At 48.3% G+C, this 25,065-nt stretch overlaps 1 protein-coding gene across 1 annotated transcript; it reads left to right on the top strand.

Moving 5' to 3' along the window:
* Positions 1–596: 596 nt before the first annotated feature.
* Positions 597–24,368, top strand: LOC127058555 (alpha-mannosidase 2C1-like). Its single transcript, XM_050968701.1, is given in 26 exon segments — positions 597–607; positions 905–1,038; positions 1,668–1,737; positions 2,234–2,411; positions 2,864–3,053; positions 4,470–4,576; positions 4,952–5,062; positions 7,190–7,282; positions 7,998–8,113; positions 9,342–9,432; positions 9,921–10,066; positions 10,339–10,349; positions 10,352–10,458; positions 11,670–11,791; positions 12,808–12,893; positions 16,894–17,055; positions 17,479–17,561; positions 17,743–17,837; positions 18,317–18,421; positions 18,781–18,937; positions 20,830–20,973; positions 21,749–21,858; positions 22,495–22,574; positions 22,787–22,932; positions 24,005–24,108; positions 24,192–24,368. Coding segments are annotated over 26 exon segments (2,877 nt in total). The 3' UTR covers positions 24,310–24,368.
* Positions 24,369–25,065: the final 697 nt, after the last annotated feature.

Raw genomic sequence — 25,065 nt, 5'->3', positions numbered from 1 at the left:
GAAAACAAAAATAAGACTAATCTGCCTTGCCTGGCTATTACTTACAAGTTTGAAACATGAGAGACTGATTCAGAAAGATTTGGAGAGCCTGGATTGACGTCTGGTGCCTCTTAGTCCCGAGAGCGAACAACACTCAAAAACAAAGAGCACAAACAAAAGACTTCCCTCCATCAAGATTTGAAAGTATCTTGTCCCCCTATTGGTCCTCTGGTCAGGTGTCAGCCAGGTTCACTGAGCTTCTTAACCCTTTACAGGTAAAAGAGACATTAACCCTTAACTATCTGTTTATGACACGCCCCTTCTGCTTCCAGGATGGCAGCTCCTTTGTCCTGATTTCTCTGAAAGAGCAGGTCAAACTATTGCTAGACAGCTGGCTGATTTGCTCAACAGCTGGCTGAGATGCCCTAGTTCTTTGGGACCTGGGTGGAATGTATGGGTGTCTCAATCCAGTTCCTAGACAACAGGTGTCTGTACTGTAAAAGCACCTCTAAACTTTCCCCCCTTGATGACTGTCTGACTGGATGAGCTATGGAGAACAAACTGCCTGTGGATGTTCCTAGTGGGTCTGACTTGATGTGTATAGATGGAGGCAGAGCATGAGCCGCTTGTACTGCTGCTGACCATGCCCTATCATACCTGATCTATACAGAGCAGATCTCTGTCTATGGGGCTGTCAATTGAGCATCTTTCACTCCTAGAATAAAATAAAAGCAAGCCCTGCAGGGACTGTCTCCTGTGCGTGTTTGTTATTGGTGTCTGTACATACTACGTGGTTTCCCCACAGACCTCCTTAGAGATTCTACTGAGGCTGTAGTGTCTTGTGCATGTTAACCTTTCATAGGGAAATGCTTAATCATTAATGGCTCAACATCAGTTCAGAAGTGTATGTACCTGTCTTTTTCAGGTGGTGGACTTGCTGGTTTAAAGTGGAGCTTAGCATCCCCAGAGAATGGGTGGGGAAGGAAGTCCATCTCCTGTGGGAAAGTGATGGGGAAGGGATGATGTGGAGACATGCGCAGCCGGTTCAGGTAAGAGGAAGTGCATGTGCCAATGCTAGATCTTTATTAGAAGTATGTCATAGGCAGTGCTGCAATCCATGCTGTGTCCATGATATGTCCTCTGCCTCAGCCCTTTATAAGTGGGCTGTAGGAATTCTCTGCCATTTGTTACACGGTTTGAATCAGACTGGATTTTAATTTCCTCTAATTATATAGCGCTTCCCTGTTTTGTGAGGTTTTTATTGCAATATTCCTGACCATTGGTCTGTGGCATGGAATGTCTGTGGGATTGGTATTAACACTGGGGTTGCAGCAGCTCTATAGGAGAAGCCAACCCTTCATTGATGTTTTTAGTGTCTGTTTGATGGGGCATAGAGACATGTCCTAGGGAGGTTGAGCAAAATCTTCATTCAGCAAGGTGCTGCAAATAGTCTTTGTACTAGTTCCACAGGCAAACAGTGAGCACAGTCTCAGTACGCAGAACTCCATGGTAATCTACCATATGTCAGAAGGGGCCCCTCTGCTGATATGTATCAACAAGCCATGGGTTAGTGAATCTGTACTGATGCAGAATGGCAGCCATTCCCATTGAACCTGTGTTAACATCTCTGACGTGAGTGCTGTCATGGAGCAACTTTAATATCCCTCCTCCCTGTCGTAACACACAAGGTTTGACTAAAGAAGGGGAGAAGACCAGCTATATCCTGACAGACAGCCTCAAGGATGCAGAGCCTCACAGGTGAGCACCGTTGCTTGCTGAAATTCAGGGAAACCCCCACCCTGCACCGTTTGGAGGGTCTATGATATACTCTTGGCACAGCTACACCACACAGGGAAAGTGCTCAGACCTCTCTGTTCAGAGCTGTTAGGACCAGCGATGCAGCATTGTCACCTACTGGCTGCTCAGCTCATGAGGTAACATCAGGCTGGATTACAATGACAAGGTTTATTGACTGCTGTGCTTCAGGGTGTGAGTTGCTCACTAGCTAGAATCAGGAAGAAATTTGTCCCACGTGGGATAGTGTTGCACAGTTAGGTAGGTGTAGTATGTCTGTTTCTGAAGCACTGGCCACCATAAGAGACAGGATACCAAACTAGACGGGCGACTGGTCTGGCCTGGTCTGACCTTTCCTGTGCTTTTGACAGATCTTGTTTCCCAGTCTCTACACAGAAAACACAGTGAGTTGCTCATTGATCTCTGGTGACTTCTGTTTCCATTTTTCTCATTTCTGCAGTCTGACTGGCTACGTGGAAGTTGCCTGCAATGGTCTCTTTGGGGCTGGAAAAGGCAGCCTGATTGCACCTCCTGACCCTGACAAGAAGTTCACTCTGCACAAGGCAGAGCTAGTGGTCTTCAACAGGGATGTCCATGAGCTGCTGGTAGATTTTGAGATACTAGTGGACATGGCCAAGGTAAATACTTTAGTCCTCTGTCTCTTTTATTCTCCAGCTCCTCTACCTCCCTCCCTCCTCCTTTTTTCATGACTTTCCTTTGGTTTGACTTCCTTCCCCCAGCTCTCCAGCCTCTACCAAAAAGACCTGAAGGAGTAAGTATTTGCCATTGTAGCTTGTGTACAACTGGAAGTATCTCCTTTGTCTCATCATGCCAGCTAACATCTGCAGCCTCTGAGTTCCAAAAAAGTGAAATGCGTATAGTAGGGGAAGGAAACATCACCTTTGTGTTTGTATTGCCTCAGGTTACACGTGTCATTGGTAGAGAGGTGAGAAGTTGGTAGGACACGGCTAATGGGCTGTCCACATGTGCATCAGTTCAGCATGCTATCCATCATATAGACTCTCAGCCTGTCCAGTATAAGAGTTGCTGAGCTAAGGGTCTCTCTCTTCTCACTCTTGCCCTCCCTCAGCTCCTCGGGGAGGAAAACCAGCGGAGTTTCCAGACACTATATGTGGCCAATCAGATGGTTAACCTACTTGATGTTACAGACTCCTCTACCTTCCCTGCAGTGCGTCACCTCGCCTCTTCAATCTTCAGCCAGAAGAATGGCGAAAGCCAGCACACCATCCATGCCATGGGCCACTGCCACATTGATTCTGGTAAGAATGGGTCCAGGGTATGCATGCTTACTTAAAGGCCTGTGGTTAGTAGGGCTGGCCAGTTATGCTGGGTGCTGCCAGAGGGGAGCAGTTCTCAGGTGAGCAGGCGCTGAGTGTTCTGTAGAAGTGATGCTCTGAGTCTCTAGGGGAAGGGACAGGGACATCCCAGCTATCAGCTACAAAATGTATGTAGCCGTATCACCTGGCTGGAGATGGTGACTTACCACAGGGCTGGAAGGCATCCTTTACAAAGGGGCATGTCAAAGCCTTCCATGCTCATTCCTTAGTTCCTTTGCCTGGCCCCTAGATTTCAAATTCCCAGTGGGGTTTTCCCTAGTCATGCTATTGTGGGAAAAGGAAGTGAGGTATCCAGGACAGGCAGCAGCCCTGTGAGCTGAGGACTCTTTTGGATTTACAGCCATGCTTCAATCCATTGACATTTTAAATAGTGTGATTTTTCCCATGTCTTCGCACCCCGCAGTGGTTGATCCTTGTAAAGGCAGCACAGCTTGTATCCCAGATGAGCAGAGCCCTACCAAATTCACAGTCCATCTTTGTGAATTTCATGGTCATAGCATTTTAAAAATCTTGATTGTAATACATTTCAGATATTTAAATCTTAAATGTCACGAAGTTGTAACAAAGCATGAATATGTGTGGAAAAACAGCAAAATACAAACATGTAAAGCCCTTAAGTCCGTGTTTCTCAAACCAGGGGTCCCAACCCAAAAGGGGGTTGCAAAGTTATTGTAGGGGCGGTCGCGGTATTGCCACCCTTACTTCTGCGCTGGGTAGCTGAAGCATGGCGGTTGCTGGACTGATGCCAAGCTCTGAAGGCAGTGCCGCACCAGGAGCAGCGCAGCCTTCGGAGCTGGATTCCTAGCCAGCAGTTGCTGCTCTCCGGCCAGCTGGCTCTAAAGGCAGTGCCACCAGCAGCAGCAGGTAGAAGTAAAGGTGTTAATACCATACTGTGCCATCCTTACTTCTGTGTTGCTGCTGGCAGTGGCACTGCGTTCAGTCCTTGGTGCCTGGCAAGCAGCTGCTGCACTCCAGCCTTCAGCTCTGAAGGCAGCATAGAAGTAAGGGTAGCAAGGCTTGAGATCCTCCTTTGGGTTGGGACCTCCCATTTGAGAAATGCTATGTACTTGTATATACTTTTACCCTATAGTATAAAAGAGTATAGTACAGGGTGAAAGTACACAAAATATCAGATTTTATGGGGGAGACCAGATTTCATGGTCTGTGACACGTTTTTCACAGCTGTGATGAGGCTCAGTTGTGTCTTTCCAGCCAGGGGAAGGCAGCACAGAATGGGCATTGGCAGGCGGCAGGCTGTATGTGTATATAAAATAATGGCTGTTTAAAATGGAAAGGCCATGTGGTCACAGTGAGCTCAGACTGCTTCTGTCCATGCAGCCTGGCTGTGGTCATACAAGGAGTCTATCCGCAAGTGTGCTCACAGCTGGGTGACCGTTGTACGCCTGATGGAGAAGAACCCGGAGTTCACGTTTGTCTGTTTGCAGGTGAGTTGTCATCTTCCACTCCAGGTGGGCAGCAAAACTCTTGGAGCAAAGACCGGAGGAAGGTTAGTGCAAGTTCTAAGGAGCATGGTAAGTGGCTGGGAGAGGGGCTGCTATGCAAGGGACTTCTCTATCCTTGGTCTCCAAGTTGCTTCTCCCATGCTCCCAACCCCAGATGCCAGGTGTAGATTTCCGCCCAAGCCTCCTGCTTGGTAGCAGGGAGCTGTCGTGCCAGGTCTGGGACCAGTCCTATTTGCACTGAGCTTCAGTGCCTGCTAAAAATTCAGGTTTGCAGTTGCTGAGAGTCAGAAGCTTTAGACAAATTGGATAATCTCTAAAATAGTCTCCGGGTGCTTAGTGGCTCTGTCTTCTCTGTAGGCCCAGCAGTTTGAGTGGGTGAGGAACTGGTATCCTGGGCTGTACACTCAGATTCAGGACTACACCGAAGAGGGACGGTTCATACCTGTTGGTGGCACCTGGGTAGAAATGGTAAGGTCACAGCAGCCCTTCTGCATCGCCCTCTGAGTCTTCTCCCTAACAGATCAGTTACTGAGTCTCAGATGCCTTCTCTTAACATCTTCTGCTCAGATCCTCAAGGGGAATCATGAGAGGGGTTTTGGAACCCAGACCCTAGCCTAGGGAGCCCTCCCCTCTGGAAACGTAACCCTAACCCTACCATTTGGAATCCTAATGGTACCTGAAGACCACTACCCTATAGAACCCTTATCCTAGCTCGGGGACCCCTACCCTTTGGGACATTAATCCTAGGCATTGGGGCCTAACACAGTGACTCCTACTCTTTGGAAACCTAAATGTATCGTGGAGAGCCCTATACTCTGAAACCCTATCCTTCGCCGGGGGAGTCCTATGCATTGGAAACTTAAATATAGTGTGGGGAGTCCTCTCTGTTGGAACCCTAATGCTACCTTGGGGATCCCAACCCTAGCTTGGGGAGTCACATCATCTTGAATCCTAATGCTTGCTTGGGCAGCCTTGTTACCCTGGGTTTTCAGAACCCACAGCACTCCAGACAGTGTCATGAATAAATCAATGGGGACACAGCTCTTCTATCTGATAAATAATTGGCACGAACAAGAGTCCTTTTACCTAAAACTACTTTTTTATTAGGTCTGAAGTGCGCACACACATCAGTGCTTCAGCAGTAGGGCTAGAGCATTCTAAGCATTTATATTTACCGAAAGTCTGAAATGGTTTCGAGTGATTACCAGCCAGCCTTCTGGGGGCCCTTCTGTCCAGCTGATGGGAAGTTTAGATTTCTTCTTGCCTGAAGAAAAGCTTCCTCTGGCTAGTTAGAAAGCATGCTCGCTAACTAACTCTGTATAGATTTTCTCCAGACAAAGCACATAACTCATAATAGCCTCTAATAGGCTAACAGTTTCCCTAGCAACAGCCAATAACAATTCATTATTCTCCATATAAGCAAAGCAGCTTCCGCAAAAAAACCCTGACAAACACAGAGAACCAAAATCAGGGTCCGTTTTCCATGTTTCCCTCCCTCACACATCTTCTCATGAATCTGGCCTTTCACTTTTTCTGTCCCAGCTGGTGAAACTGCAGCTTGCAGATTTTTTTGTTCTGTGTGCCTAAGCAAGGCCAGATTATTCCTATCTGGTGTCCTCGCTTCCAGTTTAGGGTGACCTAAATGCACAAAATGGCTGTGAGTTATATCACATCCAGTTTTCTCACAACAAGCCTACCCTGGGAACCCTAATCCTTGCTTGGGGAGTCTAGTCCATTGAAACTCTAACCCTAGCTAGAACCCTAACTTGGCGAGCCTTACCTGTTGGAACCCTAACCAGGGGAGGCCTACCCTCTAGAACTCAAAATTGACAAGCCCTACCCATTGGAACCCTAACCTAAGGTTGCAGAGTCCTACCCTCTGGAACCTTAACCCTAATCCTGGCAGTCCTACCTTCTGGAACCCTAACCCCAGCTTGTGCCACCTGACCCTCTGGAACCTCACCCCTAGTTTGGGCTGGCCCTATCTGATGGAATCCTAATCTGAGTTTGGGGAGCCTTACCTCTGGAACCCTAACCCTGGCAGTCCTACATTCTGGAACCCTAACCCTAGTTTGGGGAGGTCTAACCTCTGGAAACCTAACACTAGCAGGGGTGTCCTATTGATTGGAAATCTAATCCGAACTTGGGGAGCCTTGCCCTCTGGAACCCAGCCCTAGCTGCAGGGGTCCTATCCATGTGAAACCTAAGCCCTAGTCTTGGGAGCCCGACTCTCTGGAACCATAACACTAGCTTGGGGAGTCCTACCAACTGGAATCCTAGCCCTATTCCAGGGAGTCCTACCCTCTGTACCCCTAACTGTAGATTAGGCAGCCTGATACCATGGAACCATAACCCAGTAGCACCCTCAGCTGTATTGTGAACACAGCTGTTCCCTTTCCCCAGACTCTGTTGCCCTCCCCCACCCCTCTGGAGTGTGAGTCAAGTCCATACATGACTGCAGTGTGTCAGCTGGGAGCTGTATGGATTGGGCCTGCTATGGGGTGCATGCTACTGGGGTGGCCACTCTCCTTTCTCTGCTGACAAGCGAGGCAGAAGATCTGCATAGAATTCCTCAGGGCTGCCATTGTCTCCCAGGATGGGAATCTTCCCAGTGGCGAATCAATGGTGCGTCAATTCCTGCAGGGACAGCATTTTTTCCAGCAGCAGTTTGGGAAGCTTTGCTCGGAGGTACGTGTTCCTCCTCGGTGGATCCTCTACGTGTTCCTTCTCTGTGGGGGTGGGAAAGTGATCCATGTGGTCCCTTCCAGAGCTGATATTCCCAGTGTCTCTGCTTCATTTTTGGTGGGACATGCTCACTTTGGAGTGATCTAAGGTACATATGTGGCCCATCACCATGGTATTTGAGTTCTTTCAATCTCTTTTGTTTCTATCCTCATGCGCCCCTGTTGGGATGGGCAGTGCTGCTATTCTCACTGTATCAATGGGGAAACTGAGGCACAGACCAGCCCAGTGACTCGTCCAAGGTCACCCATGAAGTCTGTGGCAGAGCAGGAACTTTATTCCAGGTCTCCCAAGTGCTAAACTAGTGCATGAATGGCTGGACCATCCACAAGAAATTCCAGCTGGAGGCTGCTAGGGCCTTGGATATATTAGTGTAGCATACCTCTTCCTACCCCCCAGTACATAGGCCTTGGCCAGTTCATATAGCACCCATTACCTAGCAATATTTCCTCCAGGCTGAGGGGCCCTGTGGAGGGCATTAGGGCCGCAGTGATACGTGGCTGACTATATGGGGTATCCAGAGTTTGGGCCTGTTCCCATCTCTGCCCTAGAGACGTGTGGGGAGATAGATGCATCCAGCTACATTGTCCAAGAGACATCTGAGCAGGTGATGGCATTGTGTTTCTCTATCTCTCTCGCATGTTCTGTTCTCTGCTCCTAGTTCTGGTTGCCAAACACCTTTGGATACTCGACTCAGCTGTCCCAGTTGATGCGTGGCTGTGGGATATGATGGTTTCTCACTCAGAAACTCAGCTGGAGCCTGGTGAACACCTCCCAGTGAGCTGGCCTCCCCTGCTGTAGGGGGCATGCACGTGTTTATGGGAATCTGCCCAGTGGGCTCGTTCCTGTCATAACTATAAGGGGAAGGGTAACAGCCCTCCTGTGTACAATACTATAAAATCCCTCCTGGCCAGAGACACCAAAATCCCTTTACCTGTAAACGGTTAAAAAGCTCAGGTAACCTGGCTAACACCTGACCCAAAGGACCAATAAGGGGACAAGATACTTTCAAATCTTGGTGGGGGAAAGGCTTTTGTTTGTGAGCTCTTGGTTTTGGGGGTTGTTCGCTCTTCGGACTTAGAGGGACCAGACATCAATCCATGCTCTCCAAATCTTTCTGAACCAGTCTCTCATATTTCAGACTTATAAGTAACAGCCAGGCAGGGCGTGTTAGTTTTATCTTTGTCTTCTCAACTCGTAAATGTTCCTTTTGCTACAGGGTTTACCTCTGTTTGCTGTAACTTTGAACCTCTGGGGTTCCTCTGGGCTCTTTGATTCTGATTACCCTGTAAAGTTATTTTCCATCCTCATTTTACAGAGATGATTTTTACCTTTCTTTCTTAAATTAAAACTCTTCTTTTTAAGAACCTGTTTGATTTCCCCCCCGTTTCAAGATCCAAGGAGGTTGGATCTGGACTCACCAGGAACTGGTGGGAGGCAAAGGAAGGGGAATGGTTAATTTTTCCTTGTTTTAAGATCCAAGGGTTTGGATCGGTGTTCACCAGGAACTTGGTGGAAAAGTCTCTCAAGGCTGCTCAGGGAAGGGTTATATAGTACTTGGGAGGAAAATATTCTGGGGGGGAGGTAGACAGAGTTTCCCAAATAACTCATAAATAATTTGAGTGGTGACAGCAAAACCAGATCTAAGCTGGTAGTTAAGCTTAGAGGTTCTCATGCAGGTCCCCACATCTGTACCCTAGAGTTCAGAGCAGGGAAGGAACCTTGACATGCCCTCATTCAGAGAGCTCACCAGAGCTTTACGTGAGGCTGACTGGATCAAGTAGTTCATTAGCCACGACAAGAGAAGATTTGGCTACTGATCACATCATGGTAAGGTGCTGAAGTATGAAGCCAACAGCTTCGAAAAGTTAATGGTGGGCGTCCAGAAGTTTCCTTTCAGTAGCTCCCTGGACTCATGCGCCTCATTCTGGCTGTCCCTATAGTGTCCCCCTGTGAGGCTGTAATAGACTCCCCCTTGGTGACATTTTGCTCTCTTCCAGCACAGCACCTTTTTCTGGGAAGGCGTCAACGGCTCTCAAGTTCTGACCCATTTCCCGCCTGGCAATTCCTATGACCTAAAAGGTCAAGTGGAGGAGGTGAGCGATATGACATTGTAGGCAGATGGGTATGCTTCTGTCTCAGCGTACCCAGCTTGCAAGGGAATGTCACCGCCATCTGGGCTGTAAGCAAAGGCTGTGGAAGGGGAGTGCCACGGAGTGAGTAGGTGGGGAAAGGTGATAGGACAAGCAGCTGGGGGCTTCAGATGTTTGGAGTAAAGCCCAGATTTGTCTGTCTGTGCAATGTGTCAGAGCCTTGAGTTTCTATAATCAGCTGCATTTTAAAGATAAATTCACGGGGGAGTGGGGAGCTGATGAGTCACTGCAGGAGGGCTCTCAACTTCTCCAGATTCTCCTGTCTCCCTGGGCCCTGGTGGATGTATCCAAGGAGGCAGAGCTGAAAAGAGAATGAACATGGTGAGAAGACAACAAGCTAGTGCCTGATCTTTACACCTGCAGGGCTCTCCTTGGCTTGACTATGTGAGGGCCTGACACTATGTGTCATGTGTATACGTAATCTTCTCTAGATGCTGAAAACTATGAACAACAACAAAGACAAAGGCCTTGTGAACCACAGAGCCGCTCTCTTTGGGTTTGGAGATGGAGGAGGTGGCCCAACCCAGAAGATGCTGGACAGGCTGAAGAAAATGAGTGATACAGATGGGCTACCCAGGTCTGGGGAGTTCTCTGCTCTCTCTCCTCATGTGTCCTTCAGAGCTCAGTGCCGACTGCTGACTCTTGAGAGATTTCTGCTAACCCCTTTGGTCCTAGCATTCTGGAGAGTGGGTCTGGAAGGAGCTGATGATTCACGGCTGGGACTGTTGCTTTCCCACTTGCAATGCATTGACTCATGCTTGGGAAGGAACCACAGGGCACCTCGTTCCCTCTGCAGTGGGCAGGAGCTGCTACGCCTGTCTTGTTACCACCTGTATTTCTCCCCCATAGGGTGCAGTTGTCCACCCCGATCGGTTTTTCTCTATGCTGGAGAAGAAGACCCAGCTGTTCACTTGGATAGGAGAACTGTTCCTGGAGCTACACAACGGCACTTATACTACTCAGGGCCAGGTTACCACTTGCCTGGGATGGGAGGGGAGGTAAGGCAGTGGGTGGAAACTATCTAGATCAATGTTAACTCTGACCAGTAGGGAAGACTTCCACTCTGAATCCATCTCCTTGGTGTGCCAATATTGGTGCAATTTAGCGCCATAGTAGGACCCAATAAAGACATTATGATTCTCTAAAGCTTTGAACCCATGAAATTTTCCCAGTTAGTCCAATATAAGTTATCAGGACAGAGCCCTACATGCTACAATGATTGGTGCTCTGACTGCACCAGGAAAATTAACAGAAAACTCCCATCAGCTTGAACCCTAGTGTAGACAAGACTCTTGCAGATGGTCCATTTTGAATGCCATTTCTATTTCAGCCTTGTTCCAGCATAGACACACCCTGTTTCTAGTTGGTCCACTTCCTAGGTCTCATGCACTGGCACAACATTGGTGGGTTGGGGTTTTTAGCACTGCATTTGGTTAATTCAGGTTTTCTTCTTTACAGGGCTTAAGTCTCAGCTTTAAGCTATTGACAGAGTCTCTTTGAACGGTGTTTGAAAACAAGAGGGATGCTCTTGTTTGAGCCACAGATGAGCTAAAGCTGCTCATTGGCTCTCAGGTTGATTGCTGAGCCAGTGGGGGTTTTCCCCATAGTAGGAAGGGGCATCCAGCCCTCAGCTGAGTGTGTCTCTCTGCCTGACCTCTGTAAACATGGTACAGAGAGGCTGCCACCCAAACCCTGTTGTTTCCAAAACTGGCACGGCAGCATTGGCTGCTGCTATCGATTAACAGAGCATTGTGGGAAGTACTATCTTTCAGAACAGCTAGCTAATTTCTGAGTGACTGTAATCTCTGCTGTTACAGTGGGAGGGGCTCTGGAGAAGGTACCCTCAGGGAAAAGAGAATCTCATTGCTATTTGTGAATACACAATAGAATATTAGGGTTGGAACGGACCTCAGGAGGTCATCTAGTCCAATCCCCTGCTCAAAGCAGGACTGATCCCCAGACAGACTTTTACCCCAGTTCCCTGAATGGCCTCCTCAAGGATTGAGCTCGCAACTCTGGGTTTAGTAGGCCATTGCTCAAACCACTGAGCTATTTCCCTCTCCCCCATAACAGATACTGTCTATATCCCAGTGCCTGATATAATGTTTTGGTACTGATGGCAAAAATCTCCTCTGATATAGCTCTTCCAAAAAACTTGTTTTCTCCTACTTTGGGATCAGATAAAGAAAGGGAATCGGAAGTGCAAGCGGATACTCCATGATGCTGAAGTACTTAGTAGTTTTGCTCTGACCCAGAAAAATACTTTCCAGTATCCTTCCATCAAACTGCAGCATCTCTGGAGGTAAAGTAGTTCGTCCAAGTGCCACCACTGATTGGATAGAGTTGCAGTGATAATTGGAGCCCTGTGCTGATACAGAATTTTGGATCTGCATTCGTGATAATTAACTTGTATCTGACCTGCAATCCCCACTCCCCCTTTTATATGCATCTGCATCCACACCCTACCTCACTGGTAGAGCTCTGCGCACATACAAAAATTTGTATCAGCATCCAGTCCACAATCTGCAAAGATGGTAAACAATGCAACCGCATCCACGGATGCAGATATCTGCGGATATAAAGTGGATAACTGCAGATTTGCAGGGCTCTAGCATCAAGCACACTCAGGTATATAAAAAACAAGAGGACACAGTGTTTTCATTAGATGAGATAGTAACAAACGATATATTAAGTAGCAAACCAAAAAGTAGCCTCATTCATTTATAGCTTAGACCAAACCCCAGACAGTCTCTCAACAGACTGATTTAGAAGAATTCATTTTATGGACAAGTATGTCAGTTGCCTGTCTGTCACAGGCTATTAGAAATACCCCTCTGGTCCTCAGGAGGCTGAACTGTTGTGTGCCACAGGCAGAGACCAGGAGACACTGAGATGCCACCAATGCCCATGGTTGCTACCAAGGCAGGGAATTGAAGAAACAAGTATATTTGTTTCTGTGAATGCCCAAACCTGTGCCCAGGGAATCCTCCCAGAAAAACGCTAGGAGTGCCTGTCTCAGGTGACTGCTAAGAGAGCTCAGGGCTTTCTAGCCGGCTGCACTCTCTCTTGTCTCCAGTAGCAGCAGAGCAGGGTTCGGTAGAACTCACATTTTTGATGGATGGAGTGAAAGTGGTGACCTGAAGCCAGAAGGCTACAGTTATCATGTGCATGTGAGAACTGCCTGGCTGTTGCAGTCCCCATTAGCCATCAGCAAGATACAAAGGGCTTTGTCCTCTGGAATGAGGGTGGCATAGTTCATTCATAGTGATACTAATCCATAGCTTTCTTCTGGTTCTTGCCTCAGTCCCCCGTGCTCAGGCTGCTGCTCCTGAATCAGTTCCATGATGTGTTGCCGGGCAGTTGTATCCAGCTGGTTGTGGAGGATGCCATGAGATATTATGCAGGTGAGGAGTGATTTGTACTAAGAGGCTTTCCTTGCCAAGTGGGTTGGGTTCGTTGTAACACCCTCTGTCAGGTGGGTTTTTAAAGGTGCTGTTCCTGCTTTCTGATCTGTAGTTTGGTTTTGTTACAAGCCCTAGAGGCACTGGGGACTCCACATTAATAGGTGGTGCTCTTGGTGTTGGTAATAACATATGGAACCCAATCTGTTTTCCTCCCTGTGCATCCTGCTTCCACTGAGGCTGGTAGGAGGAAGGATGACCATAGTGCCCTGGGCTGTGGCCCTGCTGCACTCAGCCACTCTGCATTATGCCATTTGTTGATACCCAGAGAAAACAAGCTGCAACCGTGTCTGGTTACACAGAGTCTGGCAAGCAGAGGACCCCCCTACACCCTCCCTGCAGGTGGAGACTCCATGGCCTCAGGAGCCCTGTGAGACTGGAAGAGACCATGCATGTGAAGGATTGGTTTGAGCAGTGGGGATAGGGAGGGTTGTTGGGAGGTTGCTAGGAATGGCTGCAGAGATGCATCAATTCCAAGGTTAGACGGAACCATTGTGATCATCTCACTGACTCGTAGACCTTAAGACCAGAAGGGACCATCATGATCATCTAGTCTGACCTGCACATTCCCGGCCACAGAACCTCACCTACCACCTCCTGTAGTAGGCCTCTAACTTCTGGTTACAGAAGTCCTCAAATCATGATTTAAAGACTTCAGGTTACAGAGAATCAACCATTTACACTAGTTCAGCAAGTGATCTATGCCCCATACTGCAGAGAAGGCAAAACCCCTCCAAGGTCTCTTCCAGACTTAACTGGGGGGGAAATTCCTTCCTGATCCCAAATGTGGAGGTCAGTTAGACCCTGAGCAAGTGCGTGAGATCCATCAGCCATATATATGGGAAAGAATTCACTGACCTCCCACAGGACACGGGTCAGAGAACTTCCCCAGAATAATTTCTAGAACAGATACTTTAGAAAAAAAATCCATCTTGGAAATAAAAATTGTCAGTGATGGAGAATCCACCACGACCCTTATAGATTCATAGACTCTAGGACTGGAAGAGACCTCTAGAGGTCATCGAGTCCAGTCCCCTGCCCTCCTGGCAGGACCAAATACTGTCTAGAGCATCCCGGATAGACATTTATCTAACCTACTCTTAAATATCTCCAGAGATGGAGATTCCACAACCTCCCTAGGCAATTTATTCCAGTGTTTAACAACCCTGACAGTTAGGAACTTTTTCCTAATGTCCAACCTAAATCTCCCTTGCTGCAGTTTAAACCCATTGCTTCTTGTTCTATCATTAGAGGCTAAGGTGAACAAGTTTTCTCCCTCCTCTTGATGACACCCTTTTAGATACCTGAAAACTGCTATCATGTCCCCTCTCAGTCTTCTCTTTTCCAAACTAAATAAACCCAATTCTTTCAGCATTCCTTCATAAGTCATATTCTCAAGACCTTTAATCATTCTTGTTGCTCTTCTCTGGACCCTCTCCAATTTCTCCACATCTTTTTTGAAATGCAGTGCCCAGAACTGGACACAATACTCCAGTTGAGGCCTAACCAGTGCAGAGTAGAGCGGAAGAATGACTTCTCGTGTCTTGTTTACAACACTCCTGTTAGTGCATCCTAGAATCACGTTGGCTTTTTTTGCAACAGTATCACACTGTTGACTCATATTTAGCTTGTGGTCCACTATGACCCTAGATCTCTTTCTGCCATACTCCTTCCTAGACAGTCTCTTCTCATTCTGTATGTGTGAAACTGATTTGTTCCTTCCTAAGTGGAGCACTTTGCATTTGTCTTTATTGAACTTCATCCAGTTTACCTCAGACCATTTCTCCAATTTGTCCAGATCATTTTGAATTTTGACCCTGTCCTCCAAAGCAGTTGCAATCCCTCCCAGTTTGGTATCGTCTGCAAACTTAATAAGCGTACTTTCTATGCCAACATCTAAGTCGTTGATGAAGATATTGAACAAAGCCGGTCCCAAAACAGACCCCTGCGGAACCTCACTTGTTATACCTTTCCAGCAGGATTGGGAACCATTAATAACTACTCTCTGAGTATGGTTATCCAGCCAGTTATGCACCCACCTTATAGTAGCCCCATCTAAATTCTATTTGCCTAGTTTATCGATAAGGATATCATGCGAGACCGTATCAAATGCCTTACTAAAGTCTAGGTATACCACATCCACCGCTTCTCCCTTATTCACAAGACTCGTTATCCTATCAAAGAAATCTATCAGATTGATTTGACACGATTTGTTCTTTACAAATCCGTGCTGGCTATTCCCTATCACCTTACCACCTTCCAAGTGTTTGCAGATGATTTCTTTAATTACTTGCTCCATTATCTTCCCTGGCACAGAAGTTAAACTAACTGGTCTGTAGCTTCCTGGGTTGTTTTTATTTCCCTTTTGATAGATGGGCACTATATTTGCCCTTTTCCAGTCTTCTGGAATCTCTCCCGTCTCCCATGACTTTCCAAAGATAATAGCTAGAGGCTCAGATACCTCCTCTATTAACTCCTTGAGTATTCTAGGATGCATTTCATCAGGCCCTGGTGACTTGCAGGCATCTAACTTTTCTAAGTGATTTTTAACTTGCTCTTTTTTTATTTTATCTTCTAAACCTACTCCTTTCCCATAAGCATTCACTATGTTAGACATTCCTTCAGACTTCTCAGTGAAGACCGAAACAAAGAAGTCATTAAGCATCTCTGCCATTTCCAAGTTTCCTACCCTTGTAGATTGTTCCAATGAGTAATTACCCTCACTGTTAAAAAATGTATGTTTTATGGCCAGTCTGAATTTGCATGGAAGACAGAGGAATGTTCAGATGGTGCAAGGAGGGAATCCAGAGTTTAACTGGAAAAAAACCCAGCCCAGAGTTAAACACACCAGATGAATGGAAGGGAGCTGGGGGAATCAGGGTTAAGAGTAAAGAGAATTGGGGCAAATGGACCAGCAAGTCTTAGGCCATTGTGTACTGCATCCTTTCTCTCACTTTGTTGTCATTTTGAATGTCTCTAAAGGGCTTAGCCAACTTTGGGGTGCTCTATAATTAATAATACAGTAACTCCTCACTTAATGTTGCAGTTGTGTTCCTGAAAAATGTGATTTTAAGGAAAACAATGTTCAGCGAATCCAATTTCCTCATAAGAATTAATGTAGATGAGGGGGTTAGGTTCCAGGGAATTTTTTTTCACCAGACAAAAGATTATAAATTATACACACACAGAGTATAAGTTTTAAACAAACAATTTAATAAGGTACACAGTGAGATGATTGTGAAGCTTGGTTGAAGTGGAGGAGTCAGAGGGTGGGATATTTCCCTTACTGCTAAATGATGAACTAGCAATTGGCTGAGCCCGCAAGGGTTAACTCTCTCACTCTGCAAGACAGCAGGAATGGAGGGAGTATGTGTGTGTGAGAGAGATGCTGATTTTCCCTTTAAGTACACTGCCTTGTTAATTAGATCAGTTACTGAGACTGCAGCTGCTGCAAGCTCCCTCCATCCTGAGCCCTGGTGAGTCCCCCCCTTCTATGGAAGATGGGGTAAGCGGGGAGCAGGGGGGAGGGGGACACTCTGACATTAGTCCCCCTCTTCCTCCCACCCCTACTCCCCAAGCAAGCAGGATTCTTGGGGAGCAGCTCCAAAGCAGAGGGCAGGAGCAGCACATGGTAGTTGGTGGTGGGGGACAGCTGAACTGCAGGCAGCTGCTTCCCAGGGAACTTAGGGGAATGCGGAGCTGATGGGGGGCTGCCAGTCCACTCTGGTTACAAGCCCCCACCAGCTAGCTGCAACAGGCTGCTCTTCCTGCAAGCAGTAGACAAAGCAAGCGGCTGCCAAATGATGTTAGAATTGCACAACTTTAAATGAGCATGTTCCCTAATTGATCAGCAATATAACAACAAAACAACATTAACTGGGATGACTTTAAGTGAGGAGTTCCTGTAGTCTGCTCTGAACTGAAATGCCTTTGCTTTGCCCAGAAATCCGTAGCATGGGTGGTCTCCTCATTAAAGATGCTGTTCGGTCCTTGTTTGGAGAACTTTTGCCGACTAGTCCTGAGACAGAAGAAAGCCTCCTTGTTCTGAACACTTTGCCCTGGGAACGGACTGAAGTCATCTCCAGGACTGGAGCAAAGACCTTAGGTGCCATTGTCCTGCCTATCTAAAGACTTGCAGATCGTCCCCCACAAAGCACAGATGCACCCTAAATCTTCTGGTGGGAGGGACAGGAGCAGGGGAGGTGGACCAGGAAAACTAGACCAACAAAGTGATGGCTGTCTAATTCCAGTCACATGGAGGATACAGAGCCATTGCCTCTTGCACAGCTGAGACAGACATTGGCTCATACATTATCTCTAGATCAGGGTTATCCATGATCTCTAGAAATAGTCTCCATCTCCCTCAGCATCACATGGAAAATTATTTTCACATGAGAAACTCCTGGACATCAGAGCAGGGGGGAGGTATTTCCTAATGAAGAGGGGGCCCAATGGCACAGAGTGAGAGAGAAGACATCTCATAAAGGGAGAAGTATTTGAGTGAACCACTCTGCCTCTCTTCTTTCAGCCCTGGTGAAGGTGCCTAGCATGGGCTACTCTGCTGTGGAGGATTCATTAACACCCCCTCATCCCATGACGGTGACAAAACAGGTGAGCCGCCCTGTGGGGTTCTTCGCTTGTACATTAGAAAGCTCCATGGGCAAAGCCCAAGATGGATTTGCAACACCGTTTTCAGTAACTTGTAGCATTGCGCACACACACACTCACTCACTCACTCTTTGGCTGGTGTGGAGCCTGTGCTCTCTTCTGATTTTTTCCTCTATCTTGCCAGGCAGATGGCTCTGTGACCATGGAGAACAGGGTTATCGCGGCTCACCTGGACTCCATGGGGTGCGTGATGTCACTTCACTTGGTGCACTCGGAAAGGTATGATGATTATTCATTGTATTTATTGGAGCCATGACTGAGGGCCAATCCAGACTGGGGCCTCATTGTGCCAGGCAGTGAGCAAATACAGGAGCAAATGGACCCTGCCCCAAAGAGCTGATGGTCTACATTGGTTTTACTTAACATTCATAAAATATGGATCTGCTCTCACTGAAACCATCTCCAGTGATTCCATCTTGCCTAGACAGACCAGGGTGTGAAACCCAGTGTGGACTAATTTGAGGTCTCCTCTTCTCCTCAGTTTCATCATAACTAAGGCCACCTGTGGAGCTTGAACATCAGTCAGCCAAATGAAAGGTTGGTTCATTTTTCCCACCTAGTCTCTTCCCAGAGAAGCTAAAGTGGCAGGTGTCTGTTTCCAGGCTGTTGGAATGTTGTTTCAGGTCATGGAATTCTTGTGTCATTCACAACAGCTTCTTGTTCCCTTGCTGATCTTCTGCTTTTCAGCTTTGTTTCAGAGAATCAGTCCAGAATGGTCACTGTGCTAACCAGTTTGTGATATTTGATGATGTTCCCTTGTACTGGGATGCTTGGGACGTGATGGATTATCATCTGGAAACCAGGTAGGTGAGCAGTGCATTGTGAGTACCGGTACTTCTTTAGGACTCTGCAAAGCTCTCTGCCTCTTGGGATTGTAGCAAAGAACCAACTTTCCAGAGAGAGGACAAAATTTCTGCAATGGAAAACTATGTGCTTGTTCTTTCCAACTCTTTGTGTCCAAGGGAATAGTGTAGAATAGTGTAAGATTACAGCACCTGGGAGGGGTTCTAAGAATTCCTCTGGTGAAAAAAAGAGCAGTCTCAGGTGAGTGGGGAGTATCCTTGCTCCCTGCTTGTCTTCCGAGTGTAGGAGCCTTATGTTAACCTTTTGAACACAGCTGTCACCCCTGAATCTTAGCCCTTATGCTTGACATCTGTTTTAGGAAGCCAGTCACGACCCTTCTGAAGCTTCTGGCGATTGTACTGACTGGGGACCTGCGAGGAAGTGTGAAGTTCTCTCTGCAGATCAGTGAGTGGAGTGTCATCACCCAAGAAGTCATCCTGGATGCCATGTGTCCTTATCTTCGATTCCTGACCCAGGTTTGGAAAGGCTTGTTCAGGCCACGCCCTCCTTATACAGACTGCTGTTGGGGGAGGAGAGAATCCCAGAAGGATGAGTATGTTGCAGGAATGGAGCATAGAGATGGCAAAGGTGGATGACCAGGGTGACGTCCAAGGAAAAGTTGCATCCTTATTAAGTTTGCAGATGATATCAAACTGGGAGGGATTGGAACTGCTTTGGAGGATAGGATCATAATTCAAAATTATCTCGACAAATTGGAGAAATGGTCTGAGGTAAACTGGATGAAGTTTAACAAAGACAAATGCAAAGTGCTCCACTTAAGAAGGAACAATCAGTTTCACACATACAGAATGGGAAAAGACTGTCTAGGAAAGAGTACGGCAGAAAGGGATCTAGGGGTTCTAGTGGACCACAAGCTAAATATGAATCAACAGTGTGATGCTGTTGCAAAAGAAGCAAACATGATTCTCGGTTGCATTAACAGGTGTGTTGTGAGCAAGACACGAGAAGTCATTCTTCCGCTTTACTCTGCGCTGGTTAGGCCTCAACTGGAGTATTGTGTCCAGTTCTGAGCACCGCATTTCAAGAAAGATGTGGAGAAATTGGAGAGGGTCCAGAGAAGAGCAACAAGAATGATTAAAGGTCTTGAGAATATGACCTATGAAGGAATGCTGAAAGAATTGGGTTTATTTAGTTTGGAAAAGAGAAGACTGAGAGGGGACATGATAGCAGTTTTCAGGTATCTAAAAGGGTGTCATCAGGAGGAGGGAGAAAAATTCACCTTAGCCTCTAATGATAGAACAAGAAGCAATGGGCTTAAACTGCAGCAAGGGAGGTTTAGATTGGACATTAGGAAAAAGTTCCTAACTGTCAGGATAGTTAAACTCTGGAATAAATTGTCTAGGGAGGTTGTGGAATCTCTATCTCTGGAGATATTTAAGGGTAGGTTAGATAAATGTCTATCTGGGATGGTCTAGACAGTATTTGGTCCTGCCATGAGGGCAGGAGACTGGACTCAATGACTTCTCGAGGTCCCTTCCAGTCCTTGAATCTATGAAAATCCTAGGCAAGCCAAGACCAGAACTGGAGGATAGTCAAGAAGCAGCCAAGATAGTGAATGTTCGTAACCAAAGACAGGCACGTCTCCTCACTGGAGGCAACACCCATCGCCTCTGCTGCCTCTCCCGGATGCCCCTATTCCCATCTAGCCTTTACTGCATACAATGGGTGGCCAAACATACCAAGAGTCTGAGTTGCATACAATAGTCTTCAGCTCCGAACTGTTTGCCGCTGTCTTTCCACAAGGAGCTAACACCTGGGAGCTGCAGTTAGGGGCCACTGAGGGTAAGGGGCGTGTGGGCCTGGGAGGGCATCACTCAAGCTGTTGGAGGGGCAAATGTTTTAATTTTGCCCCCCCCACACAGCAGGTGCTAGTTGTCTCTGGCAGAAGCTCTGAGCCCCACCATCCCGCTGCAGGGCAGAAGCCCTGAGCCTCCGCCCACTTCTCCCCAGTCTGGTAAGGGGAGAATGATGAGGTCTGTGGGGGCTCAGTGAGCTGCATTTTAACTTTAAAAGAGTTGCATGTGGCTTGCGAGCTACAGTTTGGCCACCTCTGGTGTATAATGAAGCACTTCAGAAGAGTCTTGGGATTGTTTAAAGCCACTGGGATGGACTGATGTGACCGTCTTTTCCCATGTTCCGAGGCAATAGAGTACAGTCCCAGGGCCAGTTTTAGTCCTTGCTCGATACTTTCCTGCTGTTGCCCTTGGGTGGGGTTAACTAGCTGGCAGACAACGGGGAGTTCCTGGGGAAGCTAGCTCAGGGGAGCCACTGTGGTGAAGATGACACCATCTTTCCCGTCTCCCCCACAATAGCCTGAGCCTCCTTCTGGTCGCCCCGTTTGCTCTAGGTTGACTGGAATGAGGCTCATCGATTCCTGAAGGTGGAGTTCCCATGGCAGGTTCGGAGAATGAATGCAACGTATGAGATTCAGTTTGGGCACCTGCAGAGGCCGAAGCACTGGAACACATCCTGGGACTGGGCTCGGTTCGAGGTAGGAGGGCAGCAGCCTGGGCCCTGCCTCTGTGCCAGCTCTCTAGGCAGAAATAGGCCTGATAGATCGATACGGTCCCTTCTTTTCCCACCCTGCATGCCCTCTGAGACCAGCTCGCCTCAGACCACACCTGCTTGCTGAACTGCTGCAGGGATAGGCTGCCTCCTGGGGGGAGGTGAACCCGGCAGGAGCAGAGTCCCCATATCCCAAGAGAGCAGAGCTTTAAGCAGGGACCTCAGTGATAACAAAATCTTGGGTCGCTGAGTTGGTGCCGCTATTCAAATCCTTCCCAGCCAGGGCACAGATACAGCTTTGTACACTGACATAGCAAAGTACCAGTCTCCCACTGCACAATCACAAGCTCACTCCTGGGGGATCCAGATGGGGGCTGAACTGTCTCGGAATGGCCTGTGATTTGCTGTTGTGTGGAGCCAGCCTGGGGCAGACAAGGCTGCATTTCAGTGTTAGTGGGTCATGCAGTTCCCCAGGGCTAGGGAATTTGCATCCTGGCCTCACTGCAGCTGCTGGTCAGTTTGATGAAGGAGCCCGAGCTGCCTTTCCTTCATGGGGACTAGCTTTCCAGTTACGCTCCTGATTGGTGCATCTAGGCTGTTCACAGGGATTGGCCCTCCGCAGAGCCCAAGGGGCCATCTGCCTCCCCCAGCCACCCTTTGTGTTCTTGATCAGTAGGACAGTTTGTGTGGCACCCACCTTGCTCCACAAATAACCATCCCAGGTGACAGCCCCCTAATGCTAGGTTGGCTGTTTCCCCAAGGTGTGGACTCACAAATGGATGGACCTGTCTGAGCACAGCTTCAGGATGGCATTGCTGAACGACTGCAAATACGGCGCATCGGTGCACGAGAAGGAGATGAGCCTCTCGCTGTGAGTGGGTGGGGGGGGGGGGGTCTGGGCAATGGATGCCTTGGATTTAGTTCTGCTCGCTGGGGATGCTGCAGTCCCATGTGCACTATCGTTTAACTTTGCAAGCACTGTGGTCTGCACCTTGTATATAGCAGTGGGATTGGACTGGAAATGGAAGCCCTAGTGCACATTGTGCTTTAGAATGTGTCTCATTTATAACGGGATCTGCTCTCTGCCCCGTCCCATTAAGTACGGAGATGACAAGGTTTTAACTCTTTCCTGCAGTGGTCAGGAATTCATGCCACTAAGGATTGCCTGTCACTGATCTAGTTACTGAGCTTGCAGCACCTTGCTCTCTGTGGTGGGATCAATTTCTTGAATACTTTGATCCTAGTGTTGGGTCAGTGTTTGGTGACAAGACAGAACCTAGGCCTCTGGCATGTGAGTGCAGCAAGTGTTCGTAGTCTTGTGGCAGGAGCTCCTCCCCCAATGGAGCCTGACTGTGGTGCAGTTTGCAGGGGTCCCTGCTGCGTGATAGAACAGCAGGGTGGTTTGACACCGGTACTGCACATGCACTAGCATTTAAAGGGAGTGGGGCTGGTTCTAGGCATGGCCAGTGGAAGAGGCTCCACCCCCTTAATCCATCCCTCTCTCCAGGCTGAGAGCATCAAAGTCACCAGATGCCACTGCAGATATTGGACCCCATGAGTTTATCTACGCCATGATACCTGACAGGGGTGAGTTTTGGGGGCTGAGCAGCACAGCACTGATATGCCCCCTAGGAGCCTGCCAATTCCTGAAAGGAGCATGTGGGCAAGGAAAATAGCTGTCTCCTGTGTGGGACCGCAGCACAGTGACTGTTCCCATCCCACTGGGGATGGTGCTGTTGCTGTTTCTTACTATGCTGCATGCTTAGCTCCTGACAGCTGCTGTTGTGTTCTCTGTGCAGGTTCCTTCCAGGAGGCGGGTGTGATCCATTATGCCTACAACTTGAACTTCCCTCTGCACACCGTGCCAGCTGTGTCAGCACGGTGTCCAGCCTGGAGTGCCTTCTCTGTGCATTCACCAGCGGTTGTGCTAGAAACCGTCAAACAGGCACGTGTCCCAAAGAGAGATGAGGTGGGCAGCAGTGTGTTGAAAGACGCCAGCTGCAGTATCTGCAGTGTATCTGCAGACACAAAGCACTGGCAGCTCTTGTATTAGCACTGTGCATTGTTACAGCACTTTGGATTGACAGAGGCCAAGTGCCTTGCAGGAGAGTTAGCTACAGCTCTCAGTCCTAGTCCAGTGATTAGATTTTTTCATTCATCCTTAATCTGCCCCCACCTCCCAGATCTTTGACATTCAGCCGAGCTGAGCAGGAATTTCCTACACTGACAGGGCAAGCAGTGTGGGCTAGTGGTTATAGCAGGAGTCTGGGAGTCAGGCAGCCTAGCTCGCTGTCTGGACTTGGAGGAATCACACTAGCCAAAATCTTGCACCCAGAGCAGTGGCAGCTTCTCTTCCATTTTTAGGCCCCCAGCTTATAGTGCCTTGGGCCTGAGCGCCCACAAATATGGCGTACTTTGCCAGGTGGGGACAGGGCTGAGCTCCTCCGGAGATTAGGCCCAATGTGAACACTCACAGTGCAGGCACCTAAACTCAATGGCCACTTCTGGAAATTCAGGCCTGGATATCTCCGTTGCCCAGATGGGCTGAACAATTCCTGCCTGCGTCAGTGCCCTGAGGTCTCTGGAAGAGAATTGCAAAGCATTACTCCTCATTACAGCCTTCTGCAGGGACTTACAGAACTCCGGGTCCATCTGTTCTAAAAGAGGCGACCCAGCCAGGTTCAGAGTCTGACCTATTCCTGCTGGCTATCCTCTAGTCGAAATGGTGAAACAACCTGCTCTTGCACACTGATGATTGGGAGGAAGCACCGTGCTGTCTAGGCAGCATATGCTAGTGGATAGAGCACTGGACTGGGACTCAGCTGACCTGGATTCTAGACCCAGCTCTGCTACAGGCCTACTCAGTGTGTGTCCCTTCCCCTCTCTGTGCCTCAGTTTCCATGTCTCTAATATGGGGTAATTATGCTGCCCCCCACCCCCCGGTAAAGCATTGAGAGGTCAGGTATCATCAGTCATCTGGCTGAGCCTGAGAATGATGTTTCTTTCTGTCCATGAAGGCTGAGGACAGGCTGGACGGGCTGGTGGTCAGGCTGTATGAGTCACATGGCAGCACTGTGGTCACGTGGCTCCAGACCTCCCTTCCTGTGAAGGCAGCAATCAAGTAGGTGGGGGAAGGGGGAGGCTGCTGTGAGACCTCATATTCTGGGGCTTCAGCTTCATTCTCTCTTTCTCTTCCTTCCCCAGCTGTGACCTTCTGGAACAGCCAGACCTGAGCAGCCATCTGCCGCTGGAGGAGCATGGCCTGAAGCTTTCCTTTACGCCATTCCAAGTGCGCTCTGTCCTCTTGATCTTGAGGCAGTAAGAGGGCTACCGCTGCTGGCAGCCCAGCCCCTATCCTGGAACCAGGCAAAAATCACCGTGCTCTGGGCGGTTCACTAGCTTCTCAAATCATGGACACGTCGATTCCAGCGCTACACAGTGGCTACACAGTGGGGTAGTAAGGAGTTGCCCCTTCTCAGTGTGTGCCAAAGGGTGGTGTCAGGACAGAGATCAGCAGCCTCTGGGCTCAAGTCAGCGCTGATTCTGAGTGTAAATGCCTGACTGGCAGGCCATGGCCTTAGTAATGCCGGGGGTGGAGAGATCTCAATTGGGTGCAGTGGGGCAATTACAGAGCTGGTGTTGTACTGGTTTACCCCACAAGTAGACATCCTGAATAGAATCGTGTCCCTTTCAAGGGCGTGGTGCTGGGGTTTGAGCTTTGATAATGGCAGAATCGGTTCCTTTTACTGCATGTCCTACAACTCTAACAGTCCTGTGCTGCCCTGTTTACAGGCACTTCACTGTTTCTGCAGACACGCAGCGTCTCTTTGCCTGGTCTTTCTGTAAAAACTGAGCATTAAACACTGAATCACGTGCTGAGTAAAGTTCTGACTGTTTGACTCTTGCCTGTGGCATCAGAAATGGGGCCGCTGCCCTTCACTCAGATCAGCGCCAGGCAGATAATAAAATCCATAGGGTAGGAGCCACAAAGCTTCCAAGGCGCCTAAGTCCTGTTTTTAGGCTCAGCTGTGACCCTCAAAGCTCCTGTTCAGCTGCCATCTAACTCTGCAGGCACCTC

Source organism: Gopherus flavomarginatus, chromosome 9, assembly GCF_025201925.1.
Source record: "Gopherus flavomarginatus isolate rGopFla2 chromosome 9, rGopFla2.mat.asm, whole genome shotgun sequence".
Classification (NCBI taxonomy): Eukaryota; Metazoa; Chordata; order Testudines; family Testudinidae; genus Gopherus; species Gopherus flavomarginatus.
Note: the sequence above shows the minus strand (reverse complement) of the source record. Positions and strands in the feature narration are given on the sequence as shown.